General features: G+C 36.7%; 4 protein-coding genes across 7 annotated transcripts; 1 reads left to right on the top strand and 3 right to left on the bottom strand.

Annotated features, from left to right (window-relative positions):
* Positions 1 to 5,940: 5,940 nt before the first annotated feature.
* LOC113726400 (uncharacterized) lies at positions 5,941 to 8,771 on the bottom strand. 2 transcript variants are annotated; one of them, XM_027250099.2, is made up of 3 exons: positions 8,442 to 8,771; positions 7,028 to 7,483; positions 5,941 to 6,816 (listed from the first exon to the last, which is right to left on the bottom strand). In XM_027250099.2, exons 1-3 carry the CDS (start codon positions 8,616 to 8,618, stop codon positions 6,766 to 6,768), a joined length of 684 nt encoding a protein of 227 aa, XP_027105900.1. In that variant the 5' UTR covers positions 8,619 to 8,771; the 3' UTR covers positions 5,941 to 6,765. The 2 variants fall into 2 exon arrangements, with proteins under 2 accessions (XP_027105900.1, XP_027105901.1); XM_027250100.2 differs by having other exon boundaries at positions 7,028 to 7,480; positions 8,442 to 8,767.
* A 987-nt stretch (positions 8,772 to 9,758) lies between these two features.
* LOC113722499 (early nodulin-like protein 20) lies at positions 9,759 to 10,462 on the bottom strand. Its single transcript, XM_027245798.2, has 2 exons — positions 10,222 to 10,462; positions 9,759 to 10,006 (listed from the first exon to the last, which is right to left on the bottom strand). The coding sequence occupies exons 1-2, from the start codon at positions 10,460 to 10,462 to the stop codon at positions 9,759 to 9,761; spliced, it is 489 nt and encodes a 162-aa protein (XP_027101599.1).
* A 2,447-nt stretch (positions 10,463 to 12,909) lies between these two features.
* Positions 12,910 to 16,356, top strand: LOC113726398 (uncharacterized). Of its 2 annotated transcripts, XM_027250095.2 has the most exons (8): positions 12,910 to 13,190; positions 13,284 to 13,574; positions 13,938 to 14,221; positions 14,370 to 14,498; positions 14,974 to 15,096; positions 15,481 to 15,588; positions 15,746 to 15,924; positions 16,024 to 16,356. In XM_027250095.2, exons 1-8 carry the CDS (start codon positions 13,043 to 13,045, stop codon positions 16,145 to 16,147), a joined length of 1,386 nt encoding a protein of 461 aa, XP_027105896.1. In that variant the 5' UTR covers positions 12,910 to 13,042; the 3' UTR covers positions 16,148 to 16,356. The 2 variants fall into 2 exon arrangements, with proteins under 2 accessions (XP_027105896.1, XP_027105897.1); XM_027250096.2 differs by lacking the exon at positions 15,481 to 15,588.
* A 320-nt stretch (positions 16,357 to 16,676) lies between these two features.
* LOC113726399 (peptidyl-prolyl cis-trans isomerase CYP40) lies at positions 16,677 to 22,470 on the bottom strand. Of its 2 annotated transcripts, none has more exons than XM_027250097.2 (11): positions 22,386 to 22,470; positions 22,003 to 22,184; positions 20,972 to 21,472; positions 20,771 to 20,858; positions 19,704 to 19,756; positions 19,166 to 19,270; positions 18,255 to 18,330; positions 17,440 to 17,477; positions 17,267 to 17,325; positions 17,098 to 17,177; positions 16,677 to 16,880 (listed from the first exon to the last, which is right to left on the bottom strand). In XM_027250097.2, the coding sequence occupies exons 1-9, from the start codon at positions 22,387 to 22,389 to the stop codon at positions 17,272 to 17,274; spliced, it is 1,101 nt and encodes a 366-aa protein (XP_027105898.1). In that variant the 5' UTR covers positions 22,390 to 22,470; the 3' UTR covers positions 16,677 to 16,880; positions 17,098 to 17,177; positions 17,267 to 17,271. The 2 variants fall into 2 exon arrangements, with proteins under 2 accessions (XP_027105898.1, XP_027105899.1); XM_027250098.2 differs by having other exon boundaries at positions 22,284 to 22,416.
* Positions 22,471 to 22,838: the final 368 nt, after the last annotated feature.

Here is a 22,838-nt window from a genome sequence, read left to right as displayed (position 1 = left end):
TACTCTATCGCTAATATAACGGCCAATTATAGCGCGGGACCAGAGAACTGCACAATTGCAATTTGCAAATCTACGCACAAGGGTAATTGTTAAATATTAGCATAGTAAGTGTATCTACAAAAAATTATTATTATTATTATTAGGGTCTAAAAAATAACAACCCTTTTTTTTTGTATGCATATTGTAGGGTTTATTTATCAAATTCAATCCCAACTATTGAGATTAAAAAACACTGCTCATTTTTCATTCCACGAGGCGTGGCTTGCAAAAACCCTTAGGAGTTGGCACTTAGCAGGATTCACAACTTTTTGTAAAAAGTTTCCTATAATGGTACTGCTATCAAAAATTTTTTTTTTTGGGTAGTCTTTGATAATTAGAAAAAAAAAATTTTTTTTTGAAGGAATTTGATGGTGAGATCGAAAGACGATATCAAGATCTGATGCAACTCTGTCTAGTAAAGTATGAGTAGTCAATGAGTACAACCTTCGTAAATGTCTGAGTAGTAGCAGTTTAGGATAGTCCACCCGTGGACTGGACTGCCAGTAGCTGTAAATATTAATTTATGCAAAGACAAATTGCAAACGGCATCGCCCTCCGTTACGAAACATACACCGAACCGACCGCCGTCTACCGGTCAAAGTCGTTGATTATCTTCCCCGGCCGATGTTGGAGGCTTTGATTAACGAACTAATCAGTGGTTTTTTGCTTTTTTTTTTTTCGAATTTATTTGCCAGTTCGTGGTATTGTCAGGAACAGCGATATTGAATTGAGAAAAATATTAATTATCTGTACTTCATTTTTTTTTTTTGTTATTGAATTAATACAGAGTACGTATACGGTACATCATACATGTTGAGAGGGGAGACTACGGTAGGTGCATGTCTATACTTGACGTAATGACGTACGACTTCTCTGATGATGATGATTGATGAGGTGGCTATAACTATTAAGGGGCAGATGAAATGATGAACTGATTCTGATTTCCAATCACGTAATTAACGATTTGAATGCTTGTGAGCCACAAAATCATTGCTATCCAAATTAATAGCCTTTAATCATTTTTTTGTGGTTGCATTGCATTGCCTTCTCGTTGGAGCCGGCGAAAAGTCCAGACGGAGAAGAACAAAGACGTGAGGCCCATTTTTTACGTCATTAATCATTACTGCCGCTATTTTCACCCAAAAAAAAAAAGAAAAAGAAAAAAAAAACTTGTGGAACCTGAGCGACTGCTCATCACATGATCACGACACAGCAGAAGCTTTGTAGCTATCCATCAACTTCAAACCAAATAACCCCTCATGACGCATAATAAAAAGTTCAATTGGACGTTTCTTTATGACGAATTTTTCCATATTATGTGCAAACCCATTTGTATCTTATCTCTGTACTAAATTCAATTCATGGGAGTAGAGTCGGTAATTATGGGAGCAATATAATTTTGTGATGACGATTGTCGTATTTCAAGACCCACGCTTGTTAATTTGCATCCATAATTCCATATGTTAAAAGACTTAATGGAACATGCAGCAGCTATCAGAAAGAGCGCGCACTAAATAAATTTAATTCCGTGCAATAACTCATCAATCACACGAAGGGTAAGACGCACTAGGCAAGATAAGTATCTCAGAAGAGATTCGAACCTAGATTAACAAGAAAGTATGATACCAAACCTAGATTAACAAGAAAGTATCATACCAATTCTATCATTTCGATTGAGTATTTCTATTGTTGCATTGCACATACCTTGACTGGTATATTTTGGCATGTTATTTTGCTCTTGCTTTTGAAAAATGGTAGACCAAACAAATGGACACCGACGAATGCTGCTAGTATTATTATTATCCATTATGCAGTTTCTCGTGTAGATTGATTGCCGAGTTGGCCTTTCATTTTCATTCAGTGGAACGTACTAGAGCCAGCAACATAGCTAACTAAGAAGCTCTCTACACCCGACTTTATTGTGGCCAAATGAAGCTTCCGAGCAGTTCATGATCAAGTGGCGTAGCATTTTTTTTCAGGATTATTATCACTTCACACTATAATTTTTATAGTTATTATCAGTTTATCCTATAATATTATATTTTAATCAATTTATCTCCAAAGCTAACGGTCAAAGCAAACAGCGTTATATGATTTAGATGAAATGACATATGCAGTGCAAACTAATAGTTAATGACAACAATGTCCATTTGTGAGGATTATTATCACTTCACGCTCTAATTTTTATAGTTATTATCAGTTTATCCTATAATATTATATTTTAATCAATTTATCTCCAAAACTAACGGTCAAAGCAAACAGCGTTATATGATTTAGATGAAATGACATATGCAGTGCAAACTAATAGTTAATGACAACAATGTCCATTTGTTCCAAAATTGCACTAGATAGAAAAAAGGCACGTTACATATGAAAATAAAAGGTTTAGACTTACGAAATAGTTCAGATGATTTTTTTACACTTACAAACAAGTTTAGATAGGTCTAGAAAAATTTCATATTATAACCTTGTACTTAAAGTAGTCAAGAAATTAAGAGAAGAAATAAAAATTAAAAAAAGAATTAAAAAAATTAAGGGATTTGTGAATGATTTAAGGAAAAAAAAAGAATAAAAAAGTATGGATATCATTTTAAGACAAAATAAATTTTTAAAAAAATCAAGACAGTTGTAAATATTACGAGCTTAAGGATATTTTCATCCTAAAAATTAATAACAATAAAGAAAAAGTCACATGGCCACCTTTTCAGTCAACTTGCTGAGTTGGCTAATGGAAATGGGTAAACTGACTACAAAATAACATTAGGAAGTAAAACTGATAATAATTATAAATGTTATGGGATAAGGTGATAATAGCCCTTAAAAAAAAACTATTTCAACCCTTTTGACACATTTTTTTTTCTCCCCAACTGTCACGTACATGGTTCAAATTCTGAATCAAAAAATTCTAATAGACATTTCCTGGCTATTGGTGGACCACAGCGATTCATGTAACATTTGTCTTTTTTTTTTTTTTATCGACACAGGAATATCCGGATCAATGCTTACGGGCCCAACTAATTTTCTTCGGCCCTGGCTCAGCGTCCAACCGGGTCCGAACACGTTAGGTGCGCGGAGGAATCCAACCCGACCCGAACATGTTAAGCCTTTTGATTATTTTGCAAATGAATATGACCCGATTAAACGAAATTTCAGCAAAACAAAGGAAACATACTTAAGTTTTCAGAGAAATGAAACAGTAGTAACACATTTTATTTGAATATAAACAAAAAGGTATCAAATAGGAAAAGAGTAATGCATTTCCAATCATAAATCGTATAGAGTAAACGGCTCGGAAAAACTTTTACTTGTTCCATTGGGCTTCAATCTGGGAAAGTCACGTCTTTATTGACGAATTAAATGAGCCCAACTCTTTTTTCATTTTCATCAATTTGCTGCCATTGGCTTGAAACAGCAAAAGTTCAAAACTGACCTAACACCATTAATGGCGCTCATGAAAGTTGATCAATGCAAAATCTGGAGCTTGCCACTTCCCCACAGGCTACTGTTGGATGCGCATACGTGTAATGTAAGCAACTCAGCTGTCCGGTCCAGTCTCATCAATCCACCGCATGCTTCTTGGTGCTTCTATTGACTCGAATTTTCTCCCCTTGAAATTTGAACGATGCGCTACTAATAAAAGTTTTAAAATTTAGGTTGTGTTTGAATTACATTTTCCGTCATTTTTTATGGAAAAATTACTGTAGCAATTTGATATATGTGAGGGAAAAAGGTGATAGGAAAATGTGATCACGAAAAACGACAATATTTTTCAATGGAAACAAGCAATCCAAGCAGAGCCTAATTTTGGGATTCTTTTATTTCGTGAAATCAGATATTACACTTAAGATGCATTCGATAAAATTGAAATGTGAAAACTGAAATTTGAAGTATAAATATATTAAATTATTGAATTAATTTAGTACTAAATTTGATACGTTTGAGTGTATATCAAATTAAATGTTAAGTGAATAATTCATTATTTATTTTTCAAAAATGCAGTGTCATTTAATTAATTCAAACATTCTATTTTTTGTTATCAAACGGGTCTGAACATATTAAGATCTAAACACATTAAATTTGAATATCGAATTAAGTTATCAAACCACAAAGTTATTTTGTGTCTATGGTTAGACACAAAGTTATTGCGTGAAATCAGAAATTACATTTAGATTAGTACTACAAACTATAGAGTTATTTTGCGGATATGGTGATTCCAGATTGTAGCGGATTCAGACTTTGCCTCCTTAATTTGCTAAAAGTGGATAGCAAGCAGGTGTTAGCAAAAACTGAAAAGACGGCATTTTGGAGGTCGTCCGAAATTTTGTCAGGTTGATCGACAAAGGCAATCATATGAAAAAAAATATATATTGTAGAAAAATAATTTTTTAAATATCTTTTATGACGTGTTTTATTTGAAATAAAAAGATACTATAGTTGATAAGGTGTTACTTGAAAAAAATATAGGAGTATGATGTAATAAAATTTTCTTTTTTGGCAAATAATGACTAATCTAAACTAACCCACTAATACAGCTAGTAGTTAATATTACGATATCTGCCAACGACCTTACCAAGATATTAGGGCACTGTTTGGCACTATTATTAGATTAGGAGCACTGTTTGGCAAGTGAGTTTTTTGAGTGTTTGTCTAAAACTTTACTATAGTTTACTGTAAAAGTTTTTTTTTAAAAAATTTTTGAATATTTTGAAATGTATAATTTAAAAATTTTGAAATTTTTTTTAAGATTACTGTAGTTAAAGTTTTTAAAAAATTTGTAATCTTGACAAAAAAACTCAAGTCCAAACAAGGCGGCGCGCATCACTCCGAGTGCGAACAAAGATCACTCCGCTTAGTAGACGTCGACGAGGAGTCAGTCAGACGAGAGATTTGCGACTTTCAATTGGAATTTCCACTTTCCACCTTCCACTTGCCAGGACGGCCTTAACTTTTCATTCCCGGCCGTCCATTTCTTCTAGAAAAATTTCCTTTATTTCTTTGTGTCTTTTCCGTCTTGACTGATTATTAATTACACCAAGTCTTAATAGTACTAAACACACTTAGCACCATTTTTTGGGCAAGAAAAAGAAACAAGTACCTCTGTGCAAGAGGAGAGGCGTGCGTGGTCCCTCTTTTTATGAGTTGCTAGCTCTTTCTTTCTTCTGTTTTTTCTTTTCTCTTCTTTTCTTTTTTTCGGGGGTTGTGACAGTGTATCGCCCTGACGCTAACGTTGCATCCAGTTTCTTCTAGAAATCTGCCACAAATCATGGATAAGCAGAGTAAATAATACTCCTACACACACCATTGAGAGCACATATATATATATATATAGATAAGGGGTTGGATTACCTTTTTTACTTTACCCTTTCAATACCCCATCCAATCCCACCCCCCGGCCCCCCCAAAAAAAAAAAAGGAAAGAAAACCAATTAACTCCCCTTGGCCACAGGTACTAGTTAGGGGTATCTTTAATGATAATGACGGTGGGATTGGAGTTTTCTCAAAATGAGGGAACACAGCCGACCTTGGATTCTTTCAGATGCTTATAATTTAAGCGTAATCATAACTGCATCATCTCATCTCTAGAGGCTGAAATAGTGAACAATATAGCACCCCCACCCCCCCCCCCCCCTCCTCTTTTTTTTTTTTTCTCTCTTTTCAAGAAGTATATAGTACTACTAAATTTTGTCCTAGCTGAAGATTAATGTAAATGTTTTCCAAGAAATATGAGAAACGTTTCAAGTGTGATATTTACGATGAATACTGCTTATTGTTGACTTCCATGCATATTCCCTTTCCAAATTTGTACACTTCTAAAACTGCAGCCTCACTCTCGGGGATGTAATTTCCAATTTTGTGTAAATGAAGCTATATCATAGAGTAGTAGGTGAAAGATTTTCAATATGCAGTAAGTTGGTAAAAATATCAATCAACCACGCATAAGGTTCTTGATTTGACTCTGAAACCTTCCTTAGTTCCATTCGAATGGGAATTTGGAGAAAGAAAGGAAGAAAAAAAAAAAAAGGATCTCTCCGTGGAAAGGATACACATACACGGGCTGACGTAATTGTTTGCCCCATAAACGGTTTTGGGCCTATGATGGATTCTTGTAAACCAAGTCCCCGAATAAAAAAAGTATTCTGCTTGGTCCGCTGCTACAAGAAAGGGGGAGGGACGCTCATCCATAGCCCTCTTCTGGGCTTATGATGACAACAATCAGAAGGGCTTCACCTCGTAAAGAAATTCATCCAACTTCAAGAAGACGCAATCCAACCACCAGCTCCAAAGCAGTCAGGCAAGGATGAAGGATGCCCCTTACAGCGGAATTAGTAATAATTTTGCCAAAACGCATGCTACGCAGTATATAGTTTCCATCAAGCAATTTCTAGACAGCAGAGCTCAAAAAGGTGCCTTTACTTCATGAGATAAAAGATCCCAACGTCAGTTAATGTCTCAAGTTCAGCTAAATTCCGAACTACACCACCAGGCTTTTGCTACAGAACATCATAAAAACTGGACTCTTCAATTTAGCTGAATTTTATACTTTTGCTGAACCAGCTTCAACCGAGCCTCCTAGTCCCCCTCTCCCACATAAGCCATGCAGAGCAACAAAATTGTGCAGCACGCAGCAAATTTTTCGTGTGCAGAAGGCAGTGAGTGAATTTTCATGCCATTATCAGTGCTACAGGGGGATCAGAAATCATAAGCTCCATCATGATTTTCCCCCACTCACTGTCCAAGATAAACATTTGGATCTTCCTCATCAGAATCAAACTCAACCTGCAAGCAAACACCTGTTGCAGTCAAGGTGATGACTAGTGCAGAAGTATAGCTGATTGATCCTTCACAAAATGAATAATAGAGAGAGAGAGAGAGAGAGAGAGAGAGAGAGAGATTCCTAACAAAAAATAAAATTCGAGCTTTAGTCATAAACCAGGAGCAGTTGCGAAAAATGTGCATAATACTGCTATCTATCAAAGGAAACTCTCACATTTTCATCCTTGAACCACCGGGCATGGGCATCACGCTTCCACCCAGCTGAAATCAGCTTAAGCTCCCTCTCACGACGATTTTTATAATCCAATTGCTGCTGGAAGGCCACTTCAGGAGCTGCTACGACTTCGGTGGCATTGCTCTTTGCAATAGATTGATTTTCTTTTTTATAGTAGCAGATATCTGATCGGACATCTGGACTTTTATCACTTTTATCCAATGTGCTGCACTGAGGAGATTCTCCAGCAAGTATCTCGGAAGCAGCTTTGTGGACCTGCTCAATTAAAGGCTTCTTTGTGGATCCACATCTTACTTCAGAACTAGTGCTGGAAACAGCAGTACTAGAGGAATCTGCCAATGCAATCCTCTTATTTATCTGATATTGTCTCGATAGTTCTCTTTCCTTCTGTTCGGACTCTGCAGCTCGATGGCGTGACCCCTTCACATGCATCTGCTAAAACAAACTTTTAACAATTAGCAACCGAACTTGGGATAGCAAACAATCTCAATTCTAGCTCCAGCCCAGAAATGATGAAGAAACAACATAGCAATGCAGAAGGCCTCATTTGCATTGCATGCGTGTGAAGATGAGGATGCAAAACCACATGAATACCAACTAGTACACTAAACTGGTTCGTTCAAAATCTAATTCTACCATGGACAAAATGCACGAAAATCGTTTAATCTCCTTCTTTGTCATAAAGTATTGTTTCTGCCTTGTACAACCATGTCAGCTCACATCCAATCGTCATTGTTTCCTCCCTCTTATTTCCCTCTACTTCCGCTCCCTTGAGTCTCCAGAAACCACGACCATCACCGCCTGCCCCAGGACTTGCTGGTGTCATTTTTCTGATCTTTTAATCAAACCATATACGGTTGATGCTTAGGGTCTGCTCTCAACCAATTCTGATTTTTGAAAAGCCAAAGTGATGCTCCAAAAAGCAGGTATCTTGTAGATTGTGATTTTAACTCTAAAAAAAAGAGGCAAAAATCTAAAATCTAGAAGCTAAAAGCAAGTCTGATTCTTGTAATTAGAACCATAAGTCTCAAGAATCATACTAGCGGGCAGATTAATAGTATTCCGTCGTGCTCTCTCGAGTTGTAAATTGTGTAAGTCCTTCCTCTACAGTAAGAGAAATGAATAAGAAAACAAAAGGCATGAGACTATTTTGAAGGCTCTACTTCTAACCCTTTATGCTGCATAAGAATGAGAATCAATTCAAGTCTCGATCAGTGGCATGCAAGTCTGGTGAACGGTGGGAAGAAGTCGATTTCTGAGAAATCTACTTACTCACAACAATATATATATTCTAAATAAATCATAATTCCAAAAAAAAAAAAAAAAAAAAAAGAAACGAAAACACAAGATTAGTGGAGAATGGAGATAACCCTGAAAGAATGGAGGGACTTACGGAAAGCATTAAAGGGGTGTCAAGGACGGGATGGTGGGGGCAGAGCAGGCAAACCAACTTGCCGTTGGGGAGCTTCTTATAACCACACCCATCAATTCCTTCGATTATCAGATCATCTACTCTTCGCTTCCTGTACTGAGCCTCCCGACCCCAACTGTCTCCTCCAAACACACTCATCGCTTCCTCCCGCTCTCTTTCTTGATAAAAATTGGTTGTTCGCTGCAATTCTCAACCTTTTTTATGAGTTTCCCGGCGGTGCAGCGCTGCCATTTCCCCTTTTGCTGCGGAAAGTCGTTCCTGTCTATCTCCATCTCTGGAAGAAGAGCGGCGTCGTTTTGTTTTTTTGACTCCAGATACGGGTCGGTGTGGGTGACTCCGATTGTTCAATTGGATCGTACTGAGGAAATTTTTATTTTTATTTTTGTTTTTTTGTTCTTTGCTGAGGAAATGTTCAATTTGCCCAATTTACCACTTGTAATTCACATCTATGGTTAGCATTCTTCTATTTAAGTTAACCTTAAAAAAAAACCCCAATGGGTCTGTCGTGGGCGATTAGCAATTTAGCATGATAGCCTCTCTCGTACATTTTTGGTTAAAAGTATACATTCACTCAACTGATACAAATGCAAATTTCTAACACCCAACTAATTAATAAAAGTGCACATTTTTGGTTAGTCAATTAAGTGAAACATACCTTTTTTTTGTCAAAAAATAAAAAAAAAAATGTGTTGCCAATGTATTGTATACTGTTAGTGTATGAACGTGCTGAATTAAATGCATGTCACATAATTTTAATCTAAATTTGAATTCATAATTTTGATGCATATAATGCTTTTAGTATATACACCACACCGTTGACGTTGGAAAAGATTAATCTAAGCATGCATGTTATAATTAGTTAAATGATTGTTATGGCTAAAAGAAGAATTTTTGCAATTCTGCACTTGGTTTTGACGTGCAAACCATGAATAGAGAGAACATATAATTCGAATATGAAGAAAATAGGAAGTTGCAAAAGAATAAAAATAAAAATAAAGAGGTTCATCTAAATTGGCTTTTTTTTTCCCCATACTTTGTTATTGGGTATTAATCATGGAAACATCGTGGCAATAGCCGATCGGCTTACAGAAGAAAACATCATCATAAATGTATAAACCCACACAAAAAAAAAAAAAAAAAGGAAAGAAGAAAAACTCTCGTTATTTGCTAGAATTGATCAATTGGAACATTTTAATTTTGAAAGTAAAATCACACTAATATTCGTTTTTTTTTTTTTTTGCCCTTTCCCAAAAGGCAGCCGTAATGTACTGAATAATTTCAGTTCCAATGTATGAGTGGCATGACGGGAAATTTCATAGTCCCATTGCTGCAGTGAAAGCCGCCCCCTTCGCCGCAGGCAAAATAGTAAGGCTGCCACCACCTCAGCACGAACTCAAATCCTTCCCCGCCGCCTTGGTTCACATCTGCTATCTTCCATGCCCACCGCAGGTCGCATGTCAAGAAGCTCCGGTAGCTTGGCAATAGATACACGCTATGGGGATGTGGGGTAGAGTTATACTTGAACACTGCACCCAAAGGAATTAAGAATAAGACCCTTGAACATACTATACTGGTGCTTCACACTCAAAAGATATATACATATATATCACGTATCACACCATGCATTTGTATATTTTTCTTAGCCCTTCATCAACGTACGTAATTAGGAAGCTAGCTCCATGCATCAATTAATGAAGCAGGGAGGGGAAATGATCGATGAAACAACGCAGTAAGTACGTACCTAGGGTGTCACCAAGATAGAAGGGACCGTTTTTGAGAGCCCAGTCGGTGTAGTTAAACCCGAAGTGCCAGCCTTCAGAACCACCGACTTCCACCCTCCTTGGTTGGCTTGCATTGGGGTGTCTGTGCCAACCGTAATTCCAGTTGGTGTCCTGCTTGTTACCCATAGTACCGACGCCCAATATGGACATTATAACCACAGCTAGGACACCTGCTTTTCCATGAAATACTAGAGAAGCCATATTGATTTTTCTGCTCTGGGCAGAAAAATGGCAGATTATGAGCAGTTAGTTAGCTATCAAGTTTTGGTAATTGCGATGGGATATTTACCGATCAAAATGATGGGCATTTTATAGGCGGCAAACATACGCTTGCTACTTTGCTGTAGCAGTTAATTTGAACAAGTCAGACCTTTCGTCCGGTTGGGTAGGTCGGATGCAGAAATTATGAATAACGGACGAGTCTCGTGTGTTTTTCCAATCCCGAATATTTTTTATTTCTTCTCCAGTTTTTCAAAGTCCGCCACTTTGTGGCGAGATGAGAATCTTAATTTAATCCGCATGCAGTTTCTTCGCAGAATTTACCTGTTTTCCACTTTTTAACGTGTATGTATATGTACGTGTGTGTAGTTTTTCATCGCTTGAAAGCATCTGATGTGTGTACGTATATGATTATATCACCACGCATCTAAGTATTCACTATTTCCTCCCTGTCCTGTATGTGAGAAAACTTATCACTATATATTCTCCCTTAAAAAAAACCTTTTTACTTTATATATATATCAAATCGCTACAGTAGTTATTTATTCGACAAAAAAATTAGAAAAATACAATCCAAAACAGGCCATGTTTTTCAATGCGAATCAAGTATTCCGATGTGTATTGGAGATTTACATGCTTTTGCTAGCCATTCTGGTAGTTATCAAATATAGTGCACGATAAATATGCATGGTCTAAGAAACCATTATGTATCTTTGTTACAGTGTGAATACAATGGGGTGGGTGGTAAACTTCCACAGCCAACATGATCATTCAAAATTCGATACAAAGGGAGTAATCTTTGCGTACACTAGTAGTAAGTAGTATTTCATAACAAGGATACATAAACCTACGCATCATCGCATCATTCACATTAGACTGGGTTCACTTTAAGAGTTTCTGTCAGGAAAAATGTAAAAGAAAACAATGATGCATTCTATATTGTGTGGTGGTACATACATAATACATAAACCTAGTACTTTTTAATGAATGAAAGCAAATTCAGGCGAGGAAAAGGAAGAGCTGGGCATATTGTACATGGTCGTTAAAATTGGCTCAGGAGTCCAATTGCGCGGCCAGAAAAAGTTTTAGGCAGTAATCATTTTCTTCGGTAAGGTTGAGTACTCTTAATAAGACTCGTGGGGTTGACAAAATTAAGCTGAAAGGAAGTTTGCAATTCAGGTGTGGATTCAATAAAAAAGGCATATGCTAGTTAGTAGTAGTACCATCTATGAGGAAACCAAAGGTCAAGAAAATGCAGAAAAAGCCATCATTGCCAAAACGATATTGCGTTTCTAACTTAAAAATCTTGACACTTGACCCGGGGGGGGGGGGGGGGGGTGGGGGGAAGGTGGTGGTGAAGAAAGCATTTAGATTGTCATAAATCATAAACAGTAGGACGTTGATGCACTGATTACCGTATAATGACGTCTTATTTTTTGCAACATCTGGAAACGAGAGAATGAAGATGTTTCTTCCCGGTCACTTTTTTTTTTATTTGTTAAAAAAAAGAAAAAAATTTTACTACCCATTTGGATTGCTAGTTTTAAGAGTTTTTATAGAAAAATAATACTGATTTGATTTGATATATGTGAATTAAAAAAATAATCAGAAAATATGTTTATGGAAAATATAAAAAATTTTCTGTTAAAAAATCACAATTTAAACAACGAAGCCCAAAATGCCATCAGGACTGAGGTTGGAACTGAATGTTGCTAACTTAGGTGGTCCAGGTCTGGACCCAAGCCTGAATTTAATTTGTATGGGTACTCAAGGTGATCCACACAACACAAGTTTATATTTAAACTTTTTTTTTCTAAGATTGCGTTTGATAAAATTGAAGTCTGAAATTTGAATCCATTAAGTTATTGAGTTGTTAAATATTAAATAAAACACATTTGAATGTATATTACATTTAGTGATAAGTGAATAGTTTATCACTTATTTTTGTGAGCAAGTTTTGTCTTAGGCATTCAATTTCACTTAATTAATTCAGATATTCAATTTTTATTATCAAACTCGTCTGAACATATTAAGATTTGAATCTATTAAATTTAAGTGCTGAATTGAATTATCAAACAGGTTCTGAGTGTTTAATTCTCCCATTTCTCTGTATCTCTCTTTCTTGTTTTTTTTCTCTAGTCAAATCTCCCAAACAAAAAGGAAGAATGATCCATTTCCCATCTTTTGTTTTCTTTTCTCTCCATTTGCTTCCATTTAAGCTCACTTTGAAGTTTCTGTGTGCGTCAGAAAATGTTTTATCATTTACAAATAACGAAAGCCAATCACGGGGCCAAGCCCAAGACAATTGTCATTTAACGAACAGGAAGCCCAGTACTTGTCCCACCCAACCGAAAAAGCCCCACTGCTTCTACCTGGATCTCAAGTTCCACCCCAAAAAAAAAAAAAAAAAAAGAAAAAAAGATGGAAATGTTTGAAAACGTCTCTCTTTCTCCTCCCGTAATGCTTCATTTCAGTTGTCACTCCGCTCAAGCTTCACAGATCGTCTGGGGGAGACGACGACGACGAAGCCGGCGACGGCGACATTCAGGAGAGAAGTGAGACATGGCCCCACAGACGGCAGTCCGTACAATATCCCAGGAAGCATTCGACGAAATGGTGAAGGAGAATATAGAGGACCTTGGGATGGACCCCACCGAAGCCCTTGAAGACGCCGTTCAAACGCTTTCGCTCCAGGGTGTTGATCTCTCAGGTAATTTCTATCATATGTTTTTGAATTTTTTTCTTTTGTTCCCTCCAGTTTTTTTTTCCCAAGCTAATCCCACCTCGCTCGTGTCCTTTCCAGGTATAGTCCATTGCGTCCCCGGAGAGAGCTCAGTCGATGACAATCCGGTAGTTCAGGCTCTAAGCAGATTGAAAGGGCTGAGCTCCGATTCGTCCGATAGCGAAAACGAAATTATGGAATTGTTGGGAAACTTGAATGAGTTGTGTAGCTCAAAAGGGTCGGGAAATGCTGCCATTGCCACCAAGAATGGAGGGGTAGAGTTGGTAACTTCTGTTTTGCCGAAGCTTAAGAAGAGCGGGCCTCATCGGGGCCTAGACTTGGCTTTGAGCACATTGACTTCACTAATTCATGGTACATGTTTATTTTCTTAAATGCAACAACTTTTAAATTGCTGGGATTTTCTTTCCATCGTTGAATTACTAATTCTAGGGGTTGGGGTTTTTTTTTTGTTGGGGGGGGGGGGGGGGGAGCTGGGGGGCGAATTCATCTTAATGATTGGTAAGGTTGGCAATGTTGGATTGGTTTCATTTTTTGTTGTTTAGTTTCATCTTACCACGCTCGTTTGAAAAATATAGACTAAACGTTGGATTTTGTATATCTAATCTGTGGATTTTATCTGATGCTCAAGTCTTACCAAATTCGGTATGCTCTGAAGTCTGAACATAGTATTAACTTGGTGGAGTGAAATTGTCTTTTAACCTTTTTCATATACAGATCTTCAAAGCACTGAAACATTTAAGGAGAGTGGTGGCCCGGAGATTGTAGTAGGCATCCTAAATGATGAAAGTCAACATGTTAGCATCTTAAATAGTTGTTTTTCTGTTGTTGCTGTGGCTGCATCTGGAAATGAGGTTGTGAAGGAGTCATTCATGGACTTGAAAATTGATCAACTTGTCATCAAAATTCTTAAAGAACACAGTGGGTGGGCCTTTCCTAGCGTATATGATGCCGTTCGAGTCCTTCTAACAGCAGATGACAATCGTGTTGTGGCCTCACAAGTAAGACTGATAGGAGGTCGTGCCATTGTTACTTGTACCAAAATATCTTTGCCACCCTGATTCCTGTGAAACTTTTCAAATCAGGGTCTGTCAAAGTAATGTTACTGTAAGCTTGAAGAACTGTTCTCACCTTGTTGATTTATTGCAGGTCTATGGTTATGCTCGCAGATTTGCTAAGATGGGGATTGTAGAAACTTTGGTACATACACTTCATGAAGGTCTTAGTTCACCTTGTGTTGTATCAGCATGCATAGCTCTGAAAGCTGTTGCCGTCAATGTAAGTCTTCTATATGTTGTGATTAGGCATAATTGCTGTAGTTTGAGTTAAGTCATGGTTCTCTCATGGATGCGCCATCAAAGTATGATAGTTTAATGCTCTAGCAAAACATACAATATTTTCTTGTCTCTGGCTTTATGATTGGCTACATTCTATGTTGGCGCTGTCTACCTGAGAATCCCATATGGTTGAATTAGAGTGTGAAAATGCAGTGTTTGTGTGGAATGATCTGGTAAATTTAGCAAGGGTAAAATGCTCTGTAAATGTATCAGTTCATCCTTTTTAAACCGCTTCCCTTCATTATTATTAAAATAACGTGGGTAATTGAATTGGTGATCAAAGACCTAGATCTTATATTCATCTGTATTCTTTTTGTGTCTTGGTTGGGAGAACTGAACTGTCTCCTTGATTAGAATGAACGCATTTTGTTTGACATAAGTCTTCGTGTTTTCATTTTTTATTATTCTTCTGGCAGGATGAAGTCTGCAGATCAGTCGCAGATAATGGTGGTATAGATGCAATTCTGCATTGCATTGATGACTGTGGGGAACAAGGCAACAAAGCTGCGGCCAGAACTTACTGCTCTTTGTTATCTAAGGTGAAAACCTATATGATATTTTTTACTGATGACTAATACTGGTCCCTTTGCATTGTGCTGCAGAATATACGCCCAAAATTCTTTTTCTTCAATTTCTGATATTACTCTATAAACTTCATATTCACAATTCATTTTCATTTCTTAGACCTCCATTCCTACTTCTAAAGATGAACTATCTTACTAATCATTAACGTGGGTGGCATATATGGCCCTTAAAACTTCTCTTGAGATGGCTTGTATCAGCAAACAGGTCCTCTAACATGTATAACCAGGAAACTTATTTATTGAGATTCATTTTCTTTCACCATCTGTAGAGAGATAACATGTTTACCATCTATTGATATTTGAAAGATTGAAGTGCTTTTAATTGGTGAGTTCGATTAGTTGGCAGGAAGTGACATAAATAAGAGTCTTATTATTGAGAAAGGTGGGCTGCAGAGACTTATAAAACTTGCAGGAAGATTTTCTGAAGACCCTTCAGTATTACAAGAGGTGAATGAATTCCTATAAGTTGCATAAACTATGCCACAGATTTGTGCCTAGCCATCTGAGGCCACTATTCTTTTGGTGGCCAAGCATCTAGAGACCTAGGATCTACAGTTACAATTAAAGTCTACAGTTACAATTAAAGTTTCTTGCTGCTGTGCAGGTCATGTCTCATATATCCATACTCTGCTTGAGATCCCCAGATAATGCAGCTCAAGCAATTGAAGTTGGAGCTGGGGACCTCGCTATCCAAGCCATGCAGAGATTCCCTGATTCAGAACAGCTGCAGCGAATTGCCTGTCTAATGATCCGGAATCTTGTGGTCAGGAATGCCGAAAACAGGCAAGATTTGTTCTTGGTTGCCTTCAAAATATGGTCCCTTGTTCTGTAGGAAGTCTTAAAGAAATTTCATTTAAAAGCTGGAGTTGTTTGTTCTTTCAGAAAAATTTTACTCAGCCATGGTATTGAGAACCTCGTTAGGAAGGCCAAGGGAAGTCACAAGATCTGCAAAGATGCAGCTACTGATGCACTCAGGGATCTTGGCCTTGATAATTACAATTCATAATGGTGTTCAGGTCTAGAAATGGCATGCTTAATAGTTTCTTGTACTTCGATAAGTTTTACATGATCTAGTGTGTATCAAAAGCAATAGAAATGCTCTGGGAAGGAATTTGTTTGGTGGAAAAAGCAGACGGTTTCTGTAAGTTCATTTAACTCGTATTTGGTATGCTGGTGATGGTGAGAAGCCAAAATTTATCCTTTTTCTGTTTTAAAGCATTCCCTAAATGCAAATTTCTTGAACATGTATTTATCTCATATTAACAATGTTAAGGGTGTCAATTTAGCAAATCTACTAGTATCATTTAAGAAGCCAAATTTGACCTCCCGTTAAGGGTGTTAATTTAGCTAATCTAATAGTAGCATTTAAGAAGTGAAATTAATTCCCGTTAAGGGTGTCAATTTAGCAAATCCAATAGTATCACGTACGAAGTCAAATTTGATCTCCCGTTAAGCGGGTGCCATTTGATGACTACAACGGTTATTTCTTAGCAACCCATTACAAAATTATAATCAAACTAAATTGTATCAGAAAGTGGGGGAAAAAAGAGAAAATAGTTCAGATTATTCAGTAAGACAGTAAAAAATCTATCAACTTCGCCAGTTTTGGCATGTTTTGAAATGCTAAAGCCCAATTGACTCATACCAAGATAATCAAACCTAAAAATGTCTGGCCAAAAATTTTGTACAGTCTCTAAGTTTACAATACGCTGATCAAAGATCTACCAGCCCTTTCAACCCTGTGAAAAAGAGAAAAAAAAAATCCGAGGTGAGAACATTATCATTATAGAGCAGATTTTTCAATGACAAGAAGAAATAATCTTTGTGGCAAATTAGACAGATTTTTCGGTTTCTTAGATTTAGATGGGGCTGATCGCATATTTAAGTAATCATTTCCAAGTAATCTTGTTTAACCTAGCTGTTCACTTAACTAATACTATGCAGTAATGTTAATACCTGACAGCGCACCACGCAACCGAAGCATGCCGTCTAAACAGAGTTGAAAGTAGCACATAAAGTTACAAGGTGATCCCCACCTTCAAAAAAAATCAGAGGGAAGAAACCTCGGAATCAAACCAACCTCATCTAAACTAGCAGCATAAACAAGAAGCTGAAGAATAAATACCATATTTATTGGAACATTCTGGCGAAAGCTTTTCTCTCCTGATCACGTCTATCAGCAATCTATGGCCAAGGAAGAAGAAGATTAGATTATCACCATCTGCAGTAATTGACCTAACACCATACAAAGTGGTTTACAATTTGGCAAAGTTCACAAACACATGATTCCCCACTCACCCTTTTCTTTGCTGCAGCAAGCTCCTTTTTTATTGCTCCTGGAAGATGTGATCCCGAGTCAGTAATCAGTGTCTGATCCAATGTATCAAATATGTTGCCTTTCATATTCTCCACACATACTAATACGAGTCTACTTCCTCAAAACTTACTACTGAAGTCTAGTCATTGCATGTTGTTACCTATCTGTCCATAGGTATTAACCTATAGCTAGGTTAACTTCTGAAAACCAGAAGACCAAGGAGCAGTAAAATCTAGAACCTTTATGCACGAAACCAGAATAAACAACATTCCAAATCATTTTTTAAACCTTTACCAGGAGTAAGAATAAGAAGCTTACAACAAAAACTAATCAGAATCAACTCAATTTATTATTCACAATCTTCCCAGAGGAAGTCACGATCCACATGACATAAAGCAACAGTAAATTCAAAATTCTTTAGAAAGTGAACTTTATATTCAGACAATGATGGAAATTGGTTGAATTGATTCTTTTTATTTTGCCATGAATTGAGCATTTCAAAGCACCTCAAACCAAAACAATTTTCCTACTTGCTTTAAATTTTCCAAAGCCACATCGACAAGAAAAAAAATCCGCAGAAAAAATTAAAAGATTTAAAAGGCTTTTTTCCTAAATATTTTGCAAAGCAAAAGAAGTTTTTTAACAAATTTATGATCAGATGTGATTCACAAAAGCAGCTTTTGTAGCTCAAAATAAACTAAAAGTCAACAAAATAAGTCAAACAAATAAGACTTAGTTCAAAAAGAAAAGCTAAGTTCAGCTTTGTATGAGCAAAACAAGAATAAGCATCACTAACCATCATTGGGCTCCAAATTCAAAGCTTTCTTGAAACTTTCAACTGCAGCATCTATATCATTAAGAGCCACGTGTGCCTGATTGATCAATAGATTACAATCACAGCTACTTCAGAATGTGCCACTAAAATAGTCTAAGGTATAGGCAGGCAGTCAGAAGAGAACAATGATAATCATCAAATGGGGGCAAACAAGATTCCTAAGAAGCACGAATGCCAAGTTGGAATTCATAGGGCGACAAAAATTGCGTATCATATGACTATTAGATTGAAAGCAAGCAAATAGGAATAAACATGAAAAATAACAAAGAGAATTAGTCAGTAAAAATAATAAGTAATTTGTGCTAAAAGATATACATGACCATTTAGGTATCAGGACATATGCACAACATGTGATTTGTAATTAGTAGTTTGATTTAACCCATTAAGATTTTTATGGAATGCGAAGGCATACCAGCTACAACAGAAGCCAATTGACATAGTTCATAGTAAAGCAGAGAAAGATGAAGCTATAATAAAGTAAAGATGTTAGCTATAACTATGTAAGCAAGTCATTGACCATAATAACCTAATCATCCTCTTGCATTGCCCAAGGGGCCATTGACCACAAACAGTCCATTAATAAAAGGAAAAAAAATTTATTAAAACAGTGGTCACTATTCTAAGTTTCTTCCTTCCCCCACCACAGGCGTATAACCTTAGCTAGATTCGACTTGTTGATAAATCAGTCTCTGGCTCTATTAACCACATTAAAAACCTAAAAAAGAATTAAAATGAACTATGAGTCAAAGAGACAGTGATGATACTCAGCCTTTGTCCAACTAGTAAACATTTAATACTTACAACAATAATCATAAGTTAATATCAGCATAGGAGAGAAGGCGAAGATTTACTTGATGGACAATCATACTCACCTGACCCTGGCGAAACAAAGCCTTGGCATTATTCTCTCCATCACGCATTGCAAAGTCAGCATCCAAAAGTGCTCCCTTTGAATCTCCAAGTTTCAGTTTACAAGCCTAAACAAAAGTAATTAACTGTCTTGATAGGACAACCAAAACCTTCAGGTCTACAAGCATTGTAAAACATGTTCTTTCCAGAAATGCATGAATGTTGCACACCTAATAGTTCTGGAAGAAATCAGATATAACCAAGCCTTTCTGATAGGATTGAGATTGGAAAATTTCTCCATAACAAGTTCAAAAGTCTAAGCTTCAAACTTCATGATAAGCAAGATATGATCAGTACTTAGCAACTAAGACACGTTAGAAAATATGCACTGATACCCTAGTTCAAATGACAAATCTCTGCATTACAACCAGAGTTGATTCTCACAGTCAAACTGACTGTACAATCATATATAAATGGGAAGCTCTGCCCTAGCTAATGTTCTGAATTGACATTAAGAATGTTACAAGCAGCATATCTTTGAGAATTCCAGGATAAACTCACCGAGCTGTTTGTAAATATCTGAGACTTCATCTTCCTCAAATGCATACTCTTGTCTGTTGAAAGAACGGAATTAAAGAATGAGACGGGCATAGCAGTGTTATCAAAATTGCGATCCAGATCGTAGGATCGCGATCAGGACCTGGAATTAAGTCACTGATCCAGATTGGTAGTGGGGTCACAATTCTCATAAAATTGCATTTGTTCTAGCTGAGTCATACTGGAATCGTAGAATCATACTAGAAGCGTACGATCCTAACAACTAGGATCGTTCAAAAAAATTTAACCTACAATGCAAGTGGTGTGGCCCACTTCCTAAACATTTGCTGACATGTTTCTATCTAAATTTACTACCATCCCTGTTAAAGCTATACCACAAGGAACAATATAGTAAACACTAAACAATAATAAATGGAAACAAATTAGAATCTTTTGATGCAACATTTAATTTTTCTTCCTAAAATATATTACTAGTTCAGTATTAGTTTCAAGTTTAATTATGTGAAGAAAGTTTTAAGAGTTTCAATTGGTTAGAAAAGGATAAAATTTAATTAAAATCTACTGATATTGTTTTATGCTGCTTAGTATCGTGTTATTATTATTATTTGCTTATTATCTTATTAGTGCAATGGATTATTAGCTACCTTATCTTTTTGGTTAAGTTCATGATATTATAGTTAGTAACAGATTTTCTTCACTCGTATAGTTAATTATGGCCCATAAGAACATGATACGATACTTGAAATATATATTTATTGTGTCAATAATCATTAAACCAGTGTTAATATTGTGCATTTTAAAATTAAATACGCATATATTCAATGAAAATATGTAAACTAATAGTTTAAAAGTTAGTAACAGCTTAATATGTAATTTTTGGTAGAATCTTACAATTCAAAGATCGGATCCTACGATCCCGATCCCACTATCCTAAAACGATCCTGCATAGGATCCCAATTCTACAAACTATGGAGCGTAGTATAGGTGGCAGCAAAATTTGGAGAATTATCTTCCTTTAACATATGCAAGAACAAACTGACCATCTTTGGAAGGCAAAACATTTCGTTTACCTTCATCAATCCCATCTTTTTCCCAACAGACATCCAAATATCGCAAAGCTTTTCGATACTTTCTGAGAGCCATTTTATAGTCTTGTTTCTACAAGAAGTTAACAGAGGAATTTATAAAAAAATGGCAGATAAAAATGTATAAAAACATAGGAGAACAAGATCAGCAATTGACCAGTTACCGATGTTTTAAGCATTTGATACCTTAAAATAGTCATTTCCATGAAACTTAATAGAGTCGACAGCAGTCATCCACCAAGAAAGCTCCCCAGAACAGTTGTCAAGATCAGCAGGCCAATCAGCATATTCGTCTCCATCTTTGAAAAAGTTAGCAATTCCATCATCTGCTCCCTCTTGTATTTGGCCACAATCCACAATTATAACATCCAGAGTAGGGCAATCATTTTCACCTGTTGTAACATGCTCAATTGAGCGGACAACTCCCATGCCTTTGACTACCTTCCCAAACACAACATGTTTTCCATCTAGATGGGAAGTCCTAGTAGTAGTGATAAAAAACTGCGACCCATTAGTGTTAGGCCCGGCATTAGCCATTGATAGCATTCCTTTCCTTTCATGCTTTAAATCAAAATTTTCATCTTCAAATTTCAGCCCATAAATTGATTCACCCCCAGTACCATCCCCTGCAGATATGTCACCACCTTGCACCATAAAGCTTTTAATAACACGGTGGAATCGGCTTCCCTAAAACAAATGCAGGAGTGTAGTTAGAAACTAAAAGCGCAAATAAAGGACTATTATTACTATCATAAAGGCCAACTTCAAACTACTCTGAAACATTGAGACCACGCACTATACAAAATGCTTTACATTTAGATCCAATGAATAGACAATTAGACAGAAACCTCAGGAGGAGTCAAAGATTTAGTTTCCCCTCCTATTAAACACCATCCACTTTGTTTGTTGATCAAATTTCCCGATACCAGAGGAATGCTTGTTATCAATTCGTAAAGCAATCATTGATTCTTAACAAGTTTTCATGTAAATCAAGTCGGGGGAGCAAAAACACCACACATAAAAGGTTAGACACTGGAATCCACAATCCTCACGGTAACCAATTCACTGTCAATAGAACTGTGCACAACTCGATCACATGAAATCAAATATATAAGAGTAAACTAAGGTCGTATGAACAAATATATCGGTACGTGTACATGTCCGAATGCAGCATGAAAGAATTAGCTTGTAACGGTAGAAGTTTTAGGGAGGACGACCTTGTAATGAAGAGGTACAGCGGTGTGAGGACCAATGCCTTTCTCGCCAGTGCAGAGAGCTCTGAAATTTTCGGCGGTTTTGGGGACGATATCATTGTAGAGCTCCACGACGATTCTACCTTCCAGCTCACCGCCGATGCTTATGTCCAGAAAGCAACGTGGCCTCTCCATTTCCTGCAGTTCTGATCAAAGAATCGAGCAGGTTAGAAGGAGAAGACCAAAGAGCAGCAGTAGAAAAACCCTAGAGGCAGGCGGAAGCACCGGGGGAGAACATTTCTTACAAGGTCCCGCTTTATATATCTTTCCAAGTTCGAACTCTCTGGAGCTTGGAGCCAGGTCTCCCCCTCATTACTCAACCATTTTAAATCAAGCTGTGTACTTACCCATGCCATGGTCCTTCCACTAATTTGCGCCTGCTGCGCCACGAACCCCTAGCAACGATTATTTGTAAAAAAATTTGCTGCCGTTGCCCCCAAGTCCCTAATTCTCTAATTCCCTATTTGTTTGTGCACTGCGTACTATGTAATCCTGAATAAAAGAATTAGATAAAGAATTGTTTTTGCCCAATCCATAAGGTATGCTCACGCCTCACGCTGAGGTTGTTTATCATGTAAATTGATAATTTTCAAACACTAAAATAATTGATAATTTATAAATTCAAATACTTCCTAAATAATTTAAACTGTTAGAAAATTTTTAGAAGACTCCAAATCATTCGGCAAATTTCTCAATTCAAACGCAGCCTTTATTTTGCCTGACGCAGCATAGAATAGTAATATTGGCTGCAATTCAAATAATTAGGCTTGCGCATTTGTTTTTTGTATTTGGTTTTTATT

This window comes from Coffea arabica, chromosome 2c (genome assembly GCF_036785885.1).
Source record: "Coffea arabica cultivar ET-39 chromosome 2c, Coffea Arabica ET-39 HiFi, whole genome shotgun sequence".
NCBI lineage: Eukaryota > Viridiplantae > Streptophyta > Magnoliopsida > Gentianales > Rubiaceae > Coffea > Coffea arabica.
Note: the sequence above shows the minus strand (reverse complement) of the source record. Positions and strands in the feature narration are given on the sequence as shown.